Below are 20,632 nucleotides of genomic sequence, written 5' to 3'. Positions count from 1 at the left end.
GCTCTTAGGCTGCAGGATTTCTGTATAGGCTGCTGGGGGCCTGCAGGACTGACCAATAGGTCTGTCAGACCCAGATGCAGAAGTCAGAGTGCTAGGGGCTAATCAGAGGCACAGTTTCACCCTTAGCACCTGGGTTGGTGGTTGGTTGGTTAGTTGGTTGGTTGGTTGGTAGCCCAGGGACTGGCTAAAGGGTCAAAGCCAGACTGAGCCATCATGGAGGGGCCTCGACATCCTCCCCATGGTGGGACTGGGAACTGATCGGCCCCAGGCATTGGCCTGTCCTCTCGAAGACCCAGCTCTGCAGTCCAGCTTTCATCCCACTGGGGCCACATTACTGCTCTCCGTGGAGCACGAGGGGAGAGAGGCAGAGAGGGAGGAAGAGGTGGGAGGAGAGAAGGATTGAGGTGGGCCAGGAACGCGGGGTGACTACCTAGGAAGGAAGGGAACTGGTCAGGGAAAAGATAGAAGACCGAGAAAAGGAATGCGGGCCCGATCTACGGCTCTGCGGGTCCCAGGAGGTACCCATCCCTGCCCCAGTAGGCACTTGTGGGTTAGTTAAATTGTCGTTATCTCAGGAGGCTAAACTTGGCTTGACATTGAAGGGAGAATCAGCCCTCTGCACAATCCAGCCCTTGAATCCTCTGGGGCAGGGGCAAGAGCCGGGGCTGGGGCCTGGGGCCTGCTCAGTTGTAGCCCCCACTGCAGCGGGGTTCTGAGTGACTGCAGCTCTAAAGGAAAAGGCCGGGGTTAAGTCAGCCGCCCAGGGCTGCACCTTCATAATCCTCCTTGTTCCCCGAAAAAGGATTTACTTCTGCTGCCAACTCGTGAGGGACGGCCCCGGCCCACAGAGATGGTGGCGGGCCCCGGGGAGGGCCGGTTGCTATAGCAGGGAGGCATGCCTGGACCTTCCCTCCGGCCCCACAGAGAATGGCCAGAAAAGGAGCCGAAGGAGAGGAAAATGGGGATTAGCCCAGGAGACAAAGGGAGACAGGAAGATCGGAGTGGGACAAATAGGAATTACAGCCCCAAAATAATGCCAAGGGATTGAAAGGGGAAATAGAGAATCGTGGCTGACAGTGGCTCTGAAAAGCGCAAATGCCACAAAAGGACAATGTGCCGGCGGTGGACAAAGACCACTTCAGGCCCTGGGGAGACGGCCAGGGTGGGGCTCGGCGTTGCCCGGGCCCCGAGGGTCGGCCACATGCAGGGTCTTGACCGGGGCCTCCAGGCAGAGCCAGCACACAAAGCCAGCCCCCTGTGGTAGTTGGATTCGGCAGTCCCAGAGGGGCAAGGGGAGGGAGGGGCTCTGGGGCACAGAGTCTGCTGGACCCAGCCCCCATCCCAGCCGGGCCTGGCGTGAACCTCTCGGCGCAGCTACCATGACGGGTGGTGGCATCTCAGAGTGGTCCAACAGTTGTGCCTTGTAGTTTTCCTGGTGCCCACCCGCCAGTAGGCAGTTTTCCTGGCCGAGCCTCATTTTCAGAGCCTCTTCTGGAGGGGACTAAGAGTTTGGCATGGCGGGGGTTGAGGGGAGGGAGTTCCCTCAAATCAGAAATCTTCCCTGCCTGAGAAGGCGGAAACCCACCCCAGCCTCCGGGCCGCCTCCTGCTGGGGCAGTGAGCAGAAATCACCGAAAGGAGAGATTACTCTGTAACTAAGAGCAAATATTTCACCGAGTCTCCCGCCCACCCCCACCCCTCTCGCACCCCACTGTTTGAGACATATGAAATGCTAAGAGACAAAACAGATGAAACATTTTGTTTATAAAGAGTCAGTGTTTTGTTTTAGGTCACGTGCTTTTGCAATATAGATAATAGATGACTCCTCGAGCTCCCGGTGCCTGGTGCAGTAATAACCCTGCAGAGCCTTTCGAGAAGTATTAATAATGGATCGTGTTGATGAGTTTGGAGAAAGTAGCAATCGACCCCCTGCTGCAAAGGCGTTAACACCACAGACGAACACATCTTCCCCCCCCCTGCAAATCAGTCGCTAAATTGGTTGCGCTGATGGGTTGGGGCACTGTCGCGCCTGCCACGGAAGTTAGTATGTTTTATACTGGCACCGACCAATTTCCCTCCCCTCGTAATGCTCGAGGTGTAGAGGAATAAACCATATAAATCCCTTTCCCGGGTCGCACTTGCCAAATGAGAAATAATTTATAAATTCAATTTGAATTCCATTGACACAGAAGGGGAAGAGAGGGAGTCAGGGAGAGTCTGCTACCGAGAGGGCTGGGGGCAAGGGTGCCCACTGGCTGGGAGGAGGGTAGGAGGATGGTTGATCTTTCTGCCTGTGAAAGTGGAGGCTGCAGCAGTGAGATGCACGCATACGCCAATGGCCTGCTCCTGGATTCTGAGCCCATTTCCACCGTGAAAGTTTGGCTTGTGGCACTGACCATTCCCAGTGAAATTCAGAATGAGGCCGACAGAAAGAGCCAAGGGGGAAAGAGACAGAGGTAAAGGGGGAAAGGTGAGAAGCAGCAGAGTGGAGAGGCAGAGATAGACAGACATTAAGAGTAAAACAGAAGCAGAGACAGGGACGTAGACAAATTCAGAGAGACACAGAGAGCAAGAGCTGGAGCAGTCTCAGCCCCAGAGAGAGCAAGGTGGCCGCTGACCCCATCTTGGGGAAACCCAAAGCTTCTCTGATGAGGCTCCTCTTCTTGGTTTACAGCTCTGCAATCCAAAACAGCTTTTTTTTGCCCACGATTGTCCTCCCCTCTTTCCCCACAAACCCCCAAAATAATCACCTCATGTTAATCCATTAGGCTTTTTTAATTGCAGCCATGACTTTATGAATTCAGTTGGAGCTCTTAACTTTTATGGCGGTTTCCGTGTTCCAGAACAGATTAGAGGAAAATTACAGCCGTAATCTGTACAGTGCAATCGTTGGGCTATAAAGAGGGATGGGGGGAGGGGAAGCTGGAGCAGTGTCGCTCCCAAAGGTGGGCAGAGCAGAGCAATATCGCTGGCTTTGTAAATGAAAAATTGTTTTAATTCCCTCCTAGCAGCAATAATTTGATTCTTCATAAATTTTTCCATCAAAGGGTTGTAAGGAAGAGACGCTGTAAAATAAAAATATGTGACAGTGATAGAAGACAGGAGAACAAAGTGGTCAAATGTGGTGGGGGGGGTAGTGGGCAGGGAGGGGGAAACCGAGCAGATCCGGCTGCTGGGATGACAGCCGCTACCAGACGCTTTACATTTCTCCTTTTTGCTCCCGAGAGACAGACAATGGGCCCTAACCAGCGGGCTTCTGGCCTCTGCCCTAGGGGATGGAGAAGCCAATGCAGTTGGTTGGGAGACAAGGGGGCACAGGGAGTGGTGATGTGCAGGGGAACTGAATTCCCCACCATTTTCTGCCCAAGACCTTCCTCACCAGAATTATGTGGTGGCTTGCACCTGCCCCCTGAGACTGCCCTCCCCATCCCCATCCCCTACCTTCCGTTACCCAAGTCAGGGCATCAAGAAGGAGAGCTGGGGAACTAAGGAAAGGAACACTCCTTGCTTGGAGGTTGGGGGGAGGTGGGAACGAACTAGGGGATTAAGAGCTGACAAAGGAGGTATTCCACCCAGCAACTGGTGACCCTTCCAGCATCTGGGACCAGGTTGAGCTGAGTAGCGGGGGAGTCTCATCCCCTCCTAAATTGTAAATTCCTTGAGGACAGGGATCATGCCTACCTATTCTATTGTTGTACTCTCTCAACTGCTTTGTACACTGCCCTGCACCCAATAAGTACTCAGTAAATACCACTGATTCATTTATTGATTAAACCCCATCATGCAGTTGGAGAAACTGAGAGGCAAAGGGTTAACCCTTAAATTCCCCAGGACTGAGTATTAAGGAAGATCTCCCAGTTCAATCCCCTCTTTCACTGGAGAGGAAGAAAGACCATTCCCTGCCAAAGATTCAAGGGATCTCAATCCAACAGATCAGCATTACCCCGATCCCTGGGAAGCCCCCAGATGGGGCCACGTCCATTCCTCTCCCTTTTGCCCACTGGCCCTTATCCATTTGACTCTTTACCAGCTTCCCCTAGCCTGTTTTTAGCCTACACATTGCCAGAGGTGAGTTCGTGCCCCTCGGCACGACTCTCAGAGATGCATCCCCCTATCCAAACCCTGACAAGACCCATTGGGTTCCCACATCAGGCCATGGTGGTGGGAGGAACTGAAGGCTGTGGCAACAGCCTGGTGGGGAGAAGGAGAAGGAGGAGGAAGAGGAGGAGGAGGAGGAGGAGCCTAGCTTCCTCTTCTTCCAGGGCTGCCATAGCAGCCACTGCTGCCACCATGACTGAACTGGCCCATTCTGAGCTGTTCCTGGGAGTTTCCAGAGTGGGCAAAATGTCATTTCTGACTGTGCTTGAAATTCCTATATTAGGGCAGATCAGCCAGTGCCACCGCAGTCATCTTCCTCTGAATGGATCCAGTGACAACATGAACCATCCTGGGGCTGCCAAGAAGTCCTTCAGTGGTGATCAAACCCCTGGGGACAGCCCTACCATCAGTGTCTAAGCACCATGGACTAAGCATCAGCTTGGAACAGCTAGCGCCTTATGGGCAGGGGATGTATCTACCAACTCTGTTACATTGGACTCTCCCAAGCGTTTAGTACAGTGCTTTGCACACAGTAAGCACTCAACAAATACCATTGATGGATTGATAACACTTACTAGGCACTTCAGTCTGGTCAGGGAGGCAATAGGAATAAATATACAATAGTTAGAAAGAGTGAGAAACTAGATATAAACAATAGTAGTGGTATTTGTTGAGTGACCACTGAGTGCATCACAATGTACTAAGCACTTGGGTAAATACAACAGAAACATGGGACACATTCTCTGCTCACCAGGAGTTTTCACTCTGACAGGGGAGACTGACAAAAATATTTGTTGAAAGTATAATCAGAATAAGTAATTGACTGTACAGTTGATTATACATATGCAGTGTATGCAAGTGCAGAGGAAAGAAATAAATGAAATTGTAAATGTTAGACTTGGGTGTTGGGGTGATATGATTCAGGGAATTGGGAGTTAATTAGAGAAGACAGGTTGGAGGAGGTGGGATTTTAAGGGGGCTTTGCACCCCTTAAAATGGGGAGAAACCGAGATAGTGAATATGTACTGTATTTATTAATATATTCATATTTGTGTCTGTCTCCCTTTTAGATGTCTCCCTTTAAGACTATAAGCTCATTGTGGGCAGGGAGTGTGTCTGTTACATTGTGTTGTTCTCTCCCAAGCTCTTAATACAGTGCCCTACACACAGTAAGCACTCAATAAATACAAATAATTGATTAAATACAAATGATTGATTGATTGATTGAATATGTAAATTTGGAACAAATTAAATAGGTAACCTCAGCATGCTTATGCTGAGGAAGCTAATGGGATGGCCAGGACCAACATTCCTCTTTGATTCCCCCAACAGCTCCTCCTGCAACATGTCGCCAAACTTGGCTAGGGATGGATTCTCCCCTCAGGGGTGGCAGACTAGCCTCAGCCCTGGGTCCACCAGCTACACTCCTTTCCCCTGTGTATGCAGAGAGGGCAGGGCTAACTAGCCACCCTTTTGTCTCTCTCTCACCTCACATCCCTACTGTTCTTTGGCCCCACTCTCACTCTCTCCCTTCCCAGCCCCAGGGAGCTGATGATTCCAGGCTAATCACAAATCCCTTCTCCCTTCCCAGCTGACACCCTGCACTGGGGGAATGTTCTCTGACGAGGTGTTTCTCAGGTCAAGCCTTGGTGGTCCATCCCTACCCTCCAAGCCCACAGCCTCCAAAGGGTCTCCCCTCCACGCACCAACCCATGGCTCAGAAGAGGGCAGGGTGAAGTGGGACTATGGTGTGTCTTTTCTGTCCTCCTTTTCCTGTGAGTTTTGACTCTGGATTGCCACCAGATTCCTCCCTAAGCCCCACCGTTCTCAGCTTTCCCTACCCAGGGGGCAAAGAATATCCTGAAGGAAGCTCCCCACATCCCATTCCCCAGGCCCTTGATAGGTCATTCCCTAGAGAGGCTGGGAGTCAGAGGGATAAGGGGTTGGGGGAAGTTACAGGACACCTACTTTCTTGTCTCCCACACCCCCCTATAGATAGCGTCTTCCTCTCATAACCCATGCCGGGCCTCCTCTCTCTCTCCCCACCAGGCTGTTTGCAGCCAAATGCAGTGGCTGCCTGGAGAAGATTGCCCCGACGGAGTTTGTGATGCGGGCACTGGAGTGCGTATACCACCTGGGCTGTTTCTGCTGCTGCGTGTGTGAGCGGCAGCTGCGCAAGGGCGATGAGTTTGTGCTGAAGGAGGGCCAGCTGCTCTGCAAGAGTGACTATGAGAAAGAGAAAGACCTGCTCAGTTCTGTCAGCCCAGACGAATCGGACTCAGGTGAGCCTTCCCTTCCCCCACCACCCCCCTCTCCCGACTCTCCTCGCCATTCCCACCACCAGCTTGGTCAGGCAGGAGAGGGAGCAGTAGAGGGCAGGGAGTTTTCACAGGCTGATAGAGAAACTCCCCAGTGGGCTACAGGTTCAGACCCATGGGAACACTATGCTCCTTTCAGGGCTTCAAACCCCCTCTCCTTGGGGGGTGACCAAACCAACAGCTATTAAACAGGGGTGTGACACTGCAAAGTTTTTCAGATGAAAGTTTCTACCCAGATGCCACCTGGTTTTTGGAGGTTAAGTGTCTCCAGCCCCAGAAGGGGCCTCTCCTCCCCTGGGCAGGGAGGGAGTGAGGACCTTGGCCATAGAGATGGACAAAAACATCATCTTTTCCTCTTTGAAGCCTAGGACATTAGGTTTTTGAACAGATGAAGCAGTATGGCTCGTGGAAAGAGCACTTGCCTGGGAGTCAGAGAACCTGGATTCTAATCCCAGCTTCACCACTCATCTTGTGTGTGACCTTGGGCAGTCACATAACTTCTCTGTGCCTCAGTTACCTCATCTGTAAAATGAGGATTGACTGTGAGCTCTATGTGGGACAGGGACTGTCTCCAACCTTATTAGCTTGTATCTACCCCAGGACTTAGTGCAGTGCTTAATAGTAAGTGCTTAATAAATACCATAAAAAAAACTTGAGAGATCACAAACCTCACACAAAACCCTGCATTCAGAGATCTGGCTCATTGGCTTAATCTCAGCAATAAATGAGTATCGCCAAGTCAGTGGGCTGCCGACTGTGAGGATTGGGAGGAATCAAGAGCTGCAGAGGTTTTCCTGTTCCGATGCCGATCTCCAGCATTCACTGCTTTCCCCCTTTCCTTTATGGAGGGTGGATCCAGTTGAGTCAGTCAGTGACTGGAATGTTGGGGGTGGAGATGGGCAGAATTGTGCTGGCGGGAGGTTCTGAGGGGCCAATGATGGGGATTCCACATCCCCCCAGTCAAAGTTGACCTAGTCCATATTTGCCATGCCCTCAACAGAGCTCAGCTGAAAGTCACAGAAGCTCAGAATGGAATCCAGGAAAGAACTGAGTTCAGCTCTCTAGAACCTCCCTATTAGTTCTGCCATCATTCTCTCTAAAAACTTAGGGATCTGGTGTTCTGGAGTCTCAGGAGCCCATAGGATGTCACATTCAAATTAAATTGGCCTGACTGGCTATCCTCCAGGGGTCCAGTTTTTCAGCAGGCAGCCCAGGCCCATTGCTTTCCACCCATCCTTTCCCCTGATTTCCCCTGAGGGGCGTGGGGGAGTAATATTGTTCCCAAGTAATGGGGTAATGAAACTTATCTGGGTTTGTAGTACTATCCTCCAGGGCCCCTGAAAAGATAGAACGAAAAGTCCGCTTGCATCAAGACCAAACACTCCAATTTCTGATCCTTCCTGGTTTAGGGCTGTAATCCCAGTCACTGCTAGGGATGGGGGAATCACAGAAAGATTGGGTCCAACTCCAGGACCCATTGGTCTCTCATTTACCCAGCCTACCCTTTCAGCCTGGGCCCCTGGGAACCAGTGCCCCTATTCCTCTCCCTGTTTCTGTACAGTGGCTCCAGCTCCTACAGCTCATCCGGTGAGGTTTTCCAAGGCAGTGAACACTCCTCTTTTACCCCAGTGGTACTTCTGGCCCTGCACACTTAGAAGCACCCAGAGAACAGCTTCTTTCTGTCTCTGCCAGCGCCTCAGCTGCTAGCTCCTGGACCACCCTCACCCCCAGTCTGATGTCCGAGTAGTTCAGCCCAGCCTGGGGACAGTGATGCTGGCTGGGGCACTGGGATTCCATGCTCTGTGGTTGTGTGGAATGTGAACCTCCCCATTCCACCCTCTCAGCATAGAAATCAACCATCAACAGTGACCCAGAGCCCCACAGGGGACCACTGAATGCCAGTTATTCGGGTGTGGTCTGGGTCCCAGAGTGGGATGGGAATTTGGCTGGAGATTGGAGGGAGTGGCATGCCTCCTCACCACCTCAGTGAGGGGTGATAAGGGGCAGAAATGATCTCATCCACCCCAGGGTAACCGGTTATGTGGCTTGCCCCAAGATGCCACAGCCGAGTAGAGCCCGAGACTGGCCTGAACATGGTGTCTCCCCCTTAACTGTATATGCTTTCTGCTGCCCCCAGTGAAGAGCGACGACGAAGATGGTGACGTGAAGCCCACGAAGGGCCAAGCCAGCCAGGGGAAGGGCAGTGATGATGGGAAGGACCCCCGGAGGCCCAAGCGGCCACGGACAATCCTCACCACGCAGCAGAGGAGGGCATTCAAGGCCTCTTTCGAGGTCTCCTCCAAACCCTGTAGGAAGGTGGGTCTTGGTGCCACATCCTTCCCCCTCCCGGCTACATGCATTTCCCCCTTCGAGGGCAGTTGGGGAGCAGAGGTCAGGGTGGGCCTAGGGTGCGGGTGTCTCCCAGCCCGTCCCCTCACCCGGCCCTAGCAGCAAGACCCTGGGGTAATGGTGGAACTCGGGCTGAAGTGGAGTTTCCATTTTCATTCATATTCTTGCCAGCAGCCAGATTTCTTTCTGGCTTTGAGATTCTCAGGCAGCATGGCTTAGTGGAAAGACAATGGGTTTGGGAGTCAGAGGTTGTGGGTTCTAATTCCAGGTCTGCCACTTATCAGCTGTGTGGTTTGACCAAATCACTTAACTTCTCTGTGCCTGTTACCTCATCTGTAAAATGGAGATTAAGACTGTGAGTCCCACATGGGACAACCTAATTATCTTGGATCTACCCCAGCGCTTAGAACAGTGCTTGGCATATGGTAAGCACTTAACAAATGGTATTATTATTATTATTATTATTAGTCTGTTTCCTGGAGCAGCTTTGCTGACTCTTGAGGATGAGATCCAGCCTTTTCACCTGAGCCTTAAATTGGCACTTAAATCTCCTCAAGGTTGAACCAGGGAGGAAGCTGTGTGTCCCTGTATCCTCATTCTGACCAATTATTCTCCCCACCTATCCATTCCCTAACAGAAGCACGATACATCTACCTATCTTGGGGCATGTCTTTAGACAGAGGCTGAGGAATTCCAATACCTGGCGTTACCAAGGAAGAAGCCTGGTCTAGTGGAAAAAGGACCAGCCTGCAAGTCAGGGAACCTGGATTCTAATCCCAGCCACTGTGTGACCTTGGGCAAGTCACTTCACTTCTCTATGCCTCAAGTATCTCATCTGTAAAATGGGGATTGAGACTGTGAGCCCCATGTAGGATATGGACTGTGCTCAAACTAATTAACTTGTATCTATCCCAGTGCTTAGCACAGTTCCTGGCCCGTAGTAAACACTTAACAGATACCTTAAACGCCCCCACCATCGATTAGCCCCAAAAATAGGAAGGGGCAATTCATTCATTCATTCAATCGTATTTATTGAGCGCTTACTATGTGCAGAGCACTGTACTAAGCACTTGGGAAGTACAAGTTGGCAACATATAGAGACGGTCCCTACCCAACAACGGCAATGTGGGGTGTGGAAGGGAAAACCCATTGTGTAGAAAAACAGTGAGAGACAGCCTCTCTCTCTCTCCCCTCCCTTCTCTTAGAGAAGCAGTTTGGCTTAGTGGAAAGAGCACAGGCTTGCGAGTCAGAGGATGTGGATTCTAATCCCGGCTCTGCCACTTGTCTGCTGTGTGACCTTGGGCAAGCCACTTCACTTCTCTGTGCCTCAGTTACCTCATCTGTAAAATGGGGATTAAGACCATGAGCCCCACGTGGGGCAACCTAATTGCCATGTATCTACCCCAGCGCTTAGAACAGTGCTTGACACATAGTAAGCACTTAACAAATACCATAATTACTATTATTATTACTCTCATAAAAACGGATTGTTTCCCAAATCTCTTGGTCCAGGTCAGAGAAACACTGGCAGCAGAGACGGGGCTCAGTGTCCGAGTAGTCCAAGTCTGGTTTCAGAACCAGAGAGCAAAGGTGAGTCACCTGCTCCCTGCTCCCAAACCGTATCTGGCCATTTCCTGGGAATGCTGGGGCGGGGGTCCCAGGGGAGGAGATTGTTGGCAGGTGGGGGGTGGGGAGGAAGGACTGCAGCCCCCTCTGACCCCATGCCGCAAACTAATGCTATTGCTCTTCCCTGGGCCCAGATGAAGAAGCTGGCAAGGAGGCACCAGCAGCAGCAGGAGCAGCAGAACTCCCAGAGGTTGGGCCAAGGTTGGTGTGCATGGGGATTCGGGGATTAAGGGGTGTCAGGTTTGGGGAGGAAGGGGAACCATCCCGAGGAAGGGTCTGGGTCTGCCTGCTTTGTTCCCCCCAGATGTGGGCAGGACTCAAGGGACAGGGGAGAGGTTTGAAAGTAGTGAGGAGGGGAGCTGTCCCTCCTCTCTCCTCACAGACAGTTATTTTAAAGTCCTGTGGGTCTCCCAGTTGTCCAGGCTGGGTGCTTTTTGAACTAGTGTGGGGAACGGAAAACAATTTAGAAACTGGAATTCTACATGAGGTTTCCCTGAAGCCTGCCCACTCTTAATTATCCAGGAGTTTGTGGATCATCCAGGCCCCTTCCTGCTTTCTCCCTATCATTCCCTCTGGCTCCCTGACCTTAACCATTTCCTGTCCATAACATGGCAGACAACAACTGAAAGAGTGTCATCTGCCATGTTTCTAAGACTCTTCCCCGGGGTTCTGTGCAAATTGGAGGGAGAGAGTGCTTTGGGATTCTCTCACATTGCCCTCCCCGGTGTCATTGAGATTGATGGCTGTAGGCCACAGTGTAAAGCCTAGTCAGGGCAAAGCTGTCCGTAACCCTCAGGTGTCACCACCACACTCCCTGGGCTGGGCGGCTGGAACTTCCCAGACCTGCTGCCCCTTTATGAGAGTGGAACTCTGGGCTTGTAACTGGATGGGCCCCTGAAGTGAGGCAGCTTCTTCTCCAGGCACCCTCATCTGTGAGGGCCACCCAATGTCTGTGAGAGCCACCCAATGTCTGTGAGAGCCACCCAGTGTCTGTGAGGGCCACCCAGCCTCTGTGAGGGCCACCCAGTGCAGGACCACCTAACTGGAGCACCCACAACATGGGGATGGGGTCAAGGACTGGGGGTAGGCAGTGAGAGAGACAAGGTCACCCAGCCCCAGGCCAAGCTGGGAGTGAGTGGCTGGGGGCCACAGAGGTCTACCATGATTGAGATGAGGCTACAGAGAAACCTGTCCCTGCCTGCCATGGGCTCCAAGGAAGCCTCCTCTCTTGTCTGCCCAGAGGGCATTTCAGGAGAACCTCAGTGTGTCCGGGACAAGGGACTGATTGGCTGCCCCAGGGCCCAAGCTCCTCCATCCCACAACCCACTTGCCAGCGCTGAGAAGCAGTGTGGCCTCATGGGAAGATCCTGGACCTGGGTTCTAATGCCAACGCCACCGCTTGTCTGCTGTGTGACCATGAGCAAGTCACATAATTTCTCAGGACCTCAGTTTCCTCATCTGTAAAATGGGGATTAAGTACCTGTTCTCCCTGCAATTTAGACTCTGAGCTCCATGAGCAACAAAGACTGTCCGACCTGGTTAATCTATATCTACCCCAGCGATTGGTACAGTGCTTGGTGCCTAGGAAGCACATAACAAATACCACAATTGTTATTTTTAGTATCTCAGAAGTGACACACCAGGGCCTCTGATTTGGTTTGACAGTCAGAAGCCGAAAATCCAAGGTGTCTATGGAGCCCAGGAGTTGGTGTGACCCAGCCTAGTTCTCTCAGCTGGGAGGGCGTCGGACCCCTGGGGCCCAGTGGGGGACTGTGACTCTTTCTGTTCCTCCCTCTAGACTGTAAGCTCACTGTGGGCAGGGACTGTGTCTGTTATGTTGTTATATTGTACTCTCCCAAGCACTTAATACAGTGCTCTGCACACAGTAAGCACTCAATAAATATGATTGACTGACTGACTGGCTGACTGACTAACTTTCTGTTGCTGGGGGACCCTCAGCAGGGTGGAGGGAGCAGAGAATCTAGTGCCCCGGGGTGAGGGTGGGGGGTGGCGCGGGAAGGACCAGAGACCCTCCAAGAGGCTTGTAGTTTTCCAATCTGGAATTCTTCAGGATCTTAGAGGACCAAACCAGAGGAAGCATGGTATAGTGGATAGAGCACGAGCCTGGGAGTCAGAAGGTCATGGGTTCTAATTCTGACTCCACCACTTACTTGTTTGCTGGGTGACCTTGGGCAAGTCATTTCACTTCTCTGTGCCTCAGTTACCTCATCTGTAAAATGGGGATTGAGACTGTGAGCCCCACATGGGACAGAGACCCTACTTGCTTGTACCCACCCCAGTGCTTAGTACAGTGTCTGGCACATAGTAAGTGCTTAACAAATACCAAAATTGTTCATTATGCTTAGAAAAGTGTTGGGTTTAACCTAAGGAATTCATTCAATCATATTTATTGAGCACTTACTGTGTGCAGAGCACTGCCTTGCTGCTCCAATCAATCAATCATTCATATTTACTGAGTGCTTGCTTAATTAATGGTATTTAAGTGCTTACTGAATGCCAAACTCTGTTTGAAAGTCTTGGGTAGGTATAAGTTTATTAGGTTGGACACAGTCCTTGTCCCACACTGGGCTCACAGGCTCACTGAGTGCAGAGCTCTGTAATAATAATGATGGCATTTGTTAAGTGCTTACTACTATGTGCGAAGCACTGTTCTAAGCACTGGGGAGGATACAAGGTGATCAGGTTGTCCCACGTAGGGCTCACAGTCTTAATTCCCATTTTACAGATGAGGTAACTGAGGCCCAGAGAAGTTAAGTGACTTGCCCAAAGTCACACAGCTGACAAGTGGCGGAGCTGGGATTAGAACCCATGACCTCTGGCTCCCTAGCCTGTGCTTTTTCCACTGAGCCACACTGCTTCTCTATTAAGTATTAAGCTCACTTTTGTATTAAGTGCTTCAGGGAGTACAATATAACAGAGTTGGTAGACACATTTCCTGCCGACAACGAGCTTTCAGTCTAGAGGATTAAACCTGGTACCTAGGCCTGAGGAAGGATATGCAGTCTCCATCCTTGGAGATCTTTAATTAAAGAAAACAACCACTGCCTGGTTGGGTTAATCATTCACCTCCTAGGAGGCAGAGGACTGAACCCGTTAACCTCTTGGGGTCTCTCAGGTCTTTTAGAGACCTTTTCCTTCATGTGCAAGCGGAGTAGCTTGTAACTTATGTAGCTCTATGGGAACGATGATGAAAATACAATGCAAAGTTTGGGGTCAGGAGCCCCACAAAGAACCCCCTCTAAGCCACGCTTAGGGCTCTTCAGTGGAGGCTTGAGGTGGCTGAGAGCAGAGCAGGATGGGCTTTGGGGAGGAGTCAGTTCTCTCTGACTTGAGCCCAGTCCCACCCAGAGTTCCACAGCCGGGCCTCACACCAGCTCACCCCCACCTGGACCAGTGCCCAGTGGCTCCGCTGTGAGCAGGAGGGGACTAGAGGAAGCAGGAGGCGGTGGGGTCACGGCCCCTGGTCAGGCTCCCCTGTTCTCTCCACAGAAGTCATGTCCAACCGCATGGAAGGGATGATGACGTCCTACACTCCCCTGGCCGCTCCCCAGCAGCAGATTGTCACCATGGACCAGAGCAGCTACGGCACAGACCCCTTTCAGCAGGGCCTCACCCCTCCTCAAATGCCAGGTGACCACATGAACCCCTATGGTAAGCCTCCTTGCCCCGCTAACCCCCTTGCTGCGGCCACAGCTCCACCCTGTGCTGTCTTGGCCAGAACCCCGACCCAAGGCCTTATCTCCATGCCCGCCATAGCCTGACTAGAGGAAACTGAGTCCTGCAAGCTACTCCTCCCCTGACAATAGACTGTTGCCTGCACACTTGGGAAAGGAGTCCTGATCCTCCCACAACACATACAAACCACCATGTTCTTCATACTCAGAGGTGTTCCCACTCAGCAGGGGCTAGCGGTCTGTGACCTCTACAGTCCCCCCTCCCCTGCTCCCAGAATGCGTAGTCAGTGCTTGTCAATTATACGAATGAGCACAAGCCTGGAGTCTTAGAGAAATCAAGCAGAAGGCCCCAAAACTTGAGACTCAGCTGTGCCTCTCGTTTTCTCCCTGCATCATGCCTCCAAGGGACCTGGCCTAGGGAAACTCTGGTCCGGGGGGCACCAGGCAGGCCCAGGTAGAATGATGGGAGATGGGAAAAGTGTTCTGAGCCCAGTGACTGGGGAGCGCAGGGAGCAGGGGAGCAGCGGGGCTGGGGGGCTGGCGTAGACATATTATGGACCCATGGCTTCCGTCAAAGTGGCTGCGTTGCTGGAGAAAACAGGGAGGGTCTTGCCTGGTCTCCCTCTGAAAATTCACCCCGCCTCTATCCAAGAGTTTGCCCAACCCTCATGACTCTCCCAGGCCATCAGGCTAGCCTGCAGCTGAAGGGGCTGGGATGCAGGCAAAGACCACCCCCCATCCACCCCAGTACATTGCCCTCTGAAACCTTGTTGTCTTGCCCACTCCACTTGTCCTTCTTCCAGGCAGGAAAGGGCAGGGTCAGGTTATCTGGCTGTCTGGTATGGACCCAACTGCCCAGGTAGAGAGCTCTGGGCAGTAGATCCAGTCCAGGCCCACAGGGCTAACAGGGGCTTCCACCAAATCCTAGTAAAATCCAGGATGAGGGCTTGTGGGGAAAAGGGGGTAGCACTCTCCTCCACCCTTTTCAGAAAGACCCCTGGGTGGAGAAAGGGCACAGCAGACTGCCTTCTATGTTGCCCATCCCCGGGGACTCCTAGAAGTCCTTGCTGAGTCCCCAACAAAGGGGTCTGTCTCTGGCGCTCTCTGGTCAGGCAGTGACACCTCAGAGCCAGGGGCCAGCCATGCCAGCCCTGCACTGCAGCCAGGGGCTGAGCCAGTGGGATTCTGGCTCTGGGTGTGGCACTCCCGGACACAGTTGTTGCATGGAGGAGGGAAATTATAAATGAGTTTTTGGTTTAGATGACCCAAAGTAAAGAAGCAAGTGCATGCCAGGTGCTTGGGGTTCCCACTAGTAAAGTGCAGGGCTCCAGGTAACTCAGCTCAGCACCCTGCCCCCTTCCAGCGGCATCCCCGTTGGCAGGCCGAGGAAAAGGCGAGTTCGTGCCTCCTGCCCTTAATACTGTGAGGGCTCTGTCCTGCCTGAGTCCCCCGCCTAGCTGGCCTAGAGACAGGGGGTGCAGCCTATCTCCATCTCATTTGAGAGGGAAGGAGAGGTCGAGTCTATTCCTTAGTCCTGTCCCCTGCTCCCCAATTCCTGTACATTTGGATGCCATGGGTGGGATGGGGCAGGATAGACCAGGGCAGACCAGGCCGATTTCCTTGGGGCATATGAACTCCCCAGAGTTCACTGCCTCCAAGGTGCCTGACTCTGAGCCCGAAATGTCATTACCGCTGTGAATATCCTGCTAAGGGGGAAAGCCATTGCTGTCATCCCAGCTTCATCTAGCCAGCATTTCTAACAAGGCCTGGGAGCCTCCCAGCTGGGTTTTAAAAGAGCTCAGAGTTTCTCCCAGTGAGAGTGTGAGGACCCCAACTTGGGACTTTTTGATCCATTGGCTCTTGGAAGCCTCTCTGTCACTCTCTCGCACTCTACCACTTGCGTCCTCCCAAAATCCAAGCTCCTTTTCATCCTCATCCACATAGCAGTCATCAGCCTTTCTGGAGAAGAAAATGTCTGGAAAGGCAAGGGATGGGTAAGGAACCACTTCCTTGCAGTGAGGGAAACCAAAATGAGCTAATATTCCTTCTTATCAATGGGGGATTGCCAGGCTTGATGGCATGCCACTTCCTGGCGGTGGGCATCAGGGATTGGTATGGCCCCATTTCCCGGCAGAGTAAAGGACCGAGGTTTGGCAGCACATCACTTCAGGGTGACAGAACTCCCTGCTTTTCTTGTCCATCCCTCTCTCAGAGTTCTGGAGCGGCGAGAGGCCTTTATTAATCAATTGGTGGTACTTTTGGGAACTTAGTGTGTGCAGAGCTCTATACTAAGTGCTTAAGAGAGTATAGTATGACAGAGTGGGCAAACACATTCCCTGCCCACAAGCAGCTTACCGTCTAGAGGGAAGATGGACATTAGTATGTTAGAACCCAAACCCCCTTCCCTCCCTCTCTCCCTCCAAACCCCAGGCTACAGGCCCTTCCTGAGCTCATCCCATCCATCCTCCTGTCTATAAGCAGGCCCACTTCCCTCACTCTCTGGTTCTCAGCCCATCATGCCCCTGGAGCATACTGGCATTTAACAAACGCATCTGGTCCACAGGGAACGACTCGATTTTCCATGACATCGACAGCGACACCTCGTTAACGAGCCTGAGCGACTGTTTCCTGGCCTCCTCGGAAGTGAGCTCCATGCAGGCCCGGGTGGGGAACCCAATTGACAGGCTGTACTCTATGCAGAGTTCATATTTCGCCTCCTGAAAGTGAGAGCGAGTGGGAGAGAGACAGGACCCGTCTATCCGTCCTCTCGCCTGCCGGCCCGCTCCTTGCTCACAGTGACTGCGTCTCCAGTGCAAACTTGACAGCCATGCGGTGCCCCGGTGCCCCGCCCCGCCCCCCTACCAGACACTTCCTCCCCCCGGGGGAAGCTGAGGCAGAAGCAGCAACTCTCTCTCCCCACTCCTCGGCCCCAAGTCTCCGGGTTCCAGCCGGATGGTGGCCCACGGAGACCCCTCAGCTGCCACGCTGGAGCCTCTGGTTGGTGTCCATTTGGGGTTTCCATGGCTGGGTGGCTGATTTTTAAAGACCTCATCATTACAAAGGAACACAACAGACTTGATGGAAAGTTAGACCTCGCCCTTCCACTCTCTCCCTCTAATCTCCTTATTGTCTATTTCTTCCCATTCTCTCTTTCTCTCCTACTGTTTCTCTTTCTCACCCTCTTTCTCTCCCACTCTCTCCCTAAAATTTTATATTTTTTCTAAAAGGCCCTGCTAGTGACCTCAGTGGTGACCACTGACCAATAACCAAGAAACTGGAAGCCTCTCCCCCTCCCCTTTCTGACTGCATGACCCAAAGCGATGTTGTGGACTTCTGCCATTTGAACTGTGAGAAATTATTGTAGCTGTGACATCCAGCACTGGGTTCCTCGCTACACTTTCTTTTCTTCATAACTCTAGCCCAGCTCACTAGTTTCTAGGCCATGAACTGTAGGATATTTAGAAAACTGGTAAGGGTGCAACATGTGGAGAAGACTTAAAATGGTCTGTGTTGGAGTGGCAAAGGCTGCATTTCAGAGCCAGGTGTTGAGGCTGCCAAAGAGCTGAAAGTATTAAAAAACCGAGGTGCTTACAAGACACAAAGCTTCATTACCAAAAGGAGATATCACCAGTGTGCTATCTCTCTGTGGGCCTGGGGAGAGGCGTGGTGGGAAAGCTGATTGGCAGGGAGGGGGCAGGAGCCAGGTGCGTTCACCCTGCCTGTCATGCATGGTCTTGCATGGTGTGGAGATGGGAAACCCATGGTCCAGCCTGGCTGGTGCTCCATCCACCTTGGACCTGGGCTGCTCATCTGCTCTGGGGAAGCCCCACTCTGCACGGGGAGGTGTCTAGTGTGGTGGACAGCCGGCAGGCTCGATCAATGCCCCCTTCCCTGAGGCTGTCTCCTGGTAGGCTGCCTGCATAGTGGACAACAGCTACTGGGGAGGGGATGGCAAGAGAGCTGACAGCAGCCACCACCCTCCTGGAAAACCCAGAATTGTAAGTCAACTGGCCTGGGCCTGCCTGAGGCTGGAGGAACCAAAGCAGAGGGAGCTCAGGAGAAGGGAAGCTTGGACGGAGAGGGTAAGACCTGGCAGAGCAGTCGGTTCCAGGCCTGGGAAAGCAGCTTCTGGCAGGACAACCACACCACTGCCAATCTACCCTTTTCCCTGCCCTTGCTGTCCTGCCTGGCTCTGAGTGTCACTGCCCCTGGGCTGGCGGAGGGGCTCAGTGGGCCTCCGGGAAGGGAAAGGGGGAATCGTGTCCTCTCGGGTTTCAATTGAATTCGATGCTTCTCCCTCCAAACCCAGTCCTTCCTGGGACCCAAACACTGTAGCCTGAGCAGAGCCAGGTCAGCACAATGATGGTCCCTTCCTTGCCTGCAGAGCTCCAGGGCAGGGCAGGTGGTTATGGCTATGTGCCCTGTGAGAAGGTAGGAGCGGTTGAAGCGATGGCTGATGGTCGGGGCTGCTGGGGTTGAGAGTTTTGGAGACAGCCTTGGTGCCATTTACAAACAAAAAACACCCGCAGGTTACATGAGTAGTGACCCTGCCCCCGGCCAGGCATGCAGAAAGCTAGCTCTGTCTCCCGGGGGCCAAGGTTCATTAAAGCAAAATAAATGTCACCGTTATTTGGAGTGAGGAGGGTCCCCAGGGAGGGTGATCATTGTAGTTTTAACCCGAGGCCTGCAGTCAGAGATTATAAAGTCACCTTTGACCTTTTTGATTTGGGTTTACTCTTGTATTGTCAGGGGAAATGTCACCGATCAGGCCCAGGCAGAGCACAGAGCATGCATAATGGACTGTGTCCACCCCTCCGAGCCCCCTGCACCCCGCCTCTCTCTCTCCCCTCCCCCTGGGTCCCCACGGGACAGCCTTGGCATCGATGGCCCCTGCGGGACTTGGGGAGCAGAGGTCACATGGCAGTTTATTACCCCCAACTCACCGTCATCATTCTCGCCAAGAAATTAACCCCGCGTCGGTCCCCATCCATCACGGGGATGCGTCGCTGCCCGTCAATCATGCTAATTTGGCGAGGAGTGGAACATCGTTAGGGCAAAGCCTTGGCGAGAGGCAATTGAGTGAAAAATGATTAATTAGGGATTGAGCTGGGCGCCTGGTTGCAGGGAGGAGGTAATCATGATAAGTGGCTGCCGGGCAGAGCTGGGTGGGGTGGGGGGATGGGCATCGGGGGCATCGATTTTTTTCCCAAGATGATAGGGTCGCAAGAGGGTTTGCAGCCTTCAGTGAGCAGGTGCTCTGGCCCTGGATTACCTGCCATCGGAGCCCCATTGCCACTGCTGCCACCACAAATGGGTTTCCCTGAGGCCTGGTCCTTCCCTGCTTCACCCCAGCACCTCTCCCCAACCCAAGCCCAAGAGCTGCTCTCCCCTAGATGCTCTGTCTCTGCCTTATGGGCCCTTTGTGGGCCAAAGAGAGGGGAGATCTCTGCTGCCTCCCTGTGCTCCTGCCTTCCTCCTTGCCCTTACCTCTTTTCTGATGAGGACTTGGAACCCGTGTGGAGTGATGTGGTGAGCCCAGCCTGGGGCCTGGGATGTGACCAGCCAGGCTGGGTGGCCCTAAAGAACAAGCCCTATCAATATCCTGTCCAGGCTCTAGGGCCTGTTTCTCTTCCTCCTCCTCCTCCTCCCCCACCCCTCCCAGCACTGGGGGAGACCCTTTCTATTCCCACTCCTGTGACTTTCCAGGGGCCTGCCTACCTGTCTGACTGCCAGGAGAACTTGGGGTGAGGACCCCTACTCCTCTCTCCTTGCCCCTCCACCTCCCCCCTCCCAGAGTGCAGTCTTCTAGGGACCAGGGCAGTGGTGAGGAGCTGTCACCTGGGTTCCAAAGGATTCTCATAGGAGACTCTGGAGTGTGTCTCCCCTGCCCTGGGTCCCCAGATCCCAGGCCAGGGACCGAGGGACCCATGGCTGCCAGAGCTTGCCCCTGAGGAGGAACGGGATCAAGAAGCTCCTGGTAGGCATCTTGGGGAAGGCCAGCAGATGCCCCGGGAGAATGCACAAGCCTTGTTGGGTTGGAGCAGCAACTGTGAAGGGACTCTTTGGGCAGTGGAAGGTTATGTTTCTGATGAACATCTTTTTTTTTAGCTGTTTATGGCTGTAACCCTTGTATATTTATATATTCTGTATTTATGTTACCAAAATGTAGTATTTTGTAGCTGTCTGTTCCAATTTGTTTAACTTGTACAAACACCGACTCCCTCCTCCCCCCAACCGTTCACCTTCACCGTAGTTCCTCCTCCTCCTCCTCTTTGTCCTCCTCCGTTGTCGTCGGTAACGAGCCGCCACACGGGTGTGTAGGCCGGACTTTTATTTAATTACTTGTCATCGTTAAATTATTTATTAGCGTTTTAAAATCTCATTCCCTCTGTTCATTTCCCGCGGCCGAGCTCTCATCCTTCATGCTCATAACTTTGTGCTTCTTCCCATAAAAAAAGGAAAAAAAGATGACACGAGTATATTTGTAAATAAAAGCAACCTGTACACATCCATGGTGTCTCCGTCTAGGGAGTGGCGTTTGGGAGAG

The 20,632-nt window shown here is 52.7% G+C and overlaps 1 protein-coding gene across 1 annotated transcript in view; it reads left to right on the top strand.

Moving 5' to 3' along the window:
* The window catches only part of LMX1B (LIM homeobox transcription factor 1 beta), a 119,575-nt gene extending 102,627 nt beyond the window's left edge, over positions 1–16,948 (top strand). The window contains exons 3-8 of the mRNA XM_038745707.1: positions 6,147–6,379; positions 8,553–8,731; positions 10,277–10,354; positions 10,525–10,591; positions 13,901–14,062; positions 16,649–16,948. Coding sequence (XP_038601635.1) covers positions 6,147–6,379; positions 8,553–8,731; positions 10,277–10,354; positions 10,525–10,591; positions 13,901–14,062; positions 16,649–16,806 — 877 coding nt within the window. The 3' untranslated portion in view covers positions 16,807–16,948. The remainder of the gene's footprint in view (positions 1–6,146; positions 6,380–8,552; positions 8,732–10,276; positions 10,355–10,524; positions 10,592–13,900; positions 14,063–16,648) is intronic.
* Positions 16,949–20,632: the final 3,684 nt, after the last annotated feature.

Source organism: Tachyglossus aculeatus, chromosome 4 (assembly GCF_015852505.1).
Source record: "Tachyglossus aculeatus isolate mTacAcu1 chromosome 4, mTacAcu1.pri, whole genome shotgun sequence".
NCBI lineage: Eukaryota > Metazoa > Chordata > Mammalia > Monotremata > Tachyglossidae > Tachyglossus > Tachyglossus aculeatus.
Note: the sequence above shows the minus strand (reverse complement) of the source record. Positions and strands in the feature narration are given on the sequence as shown.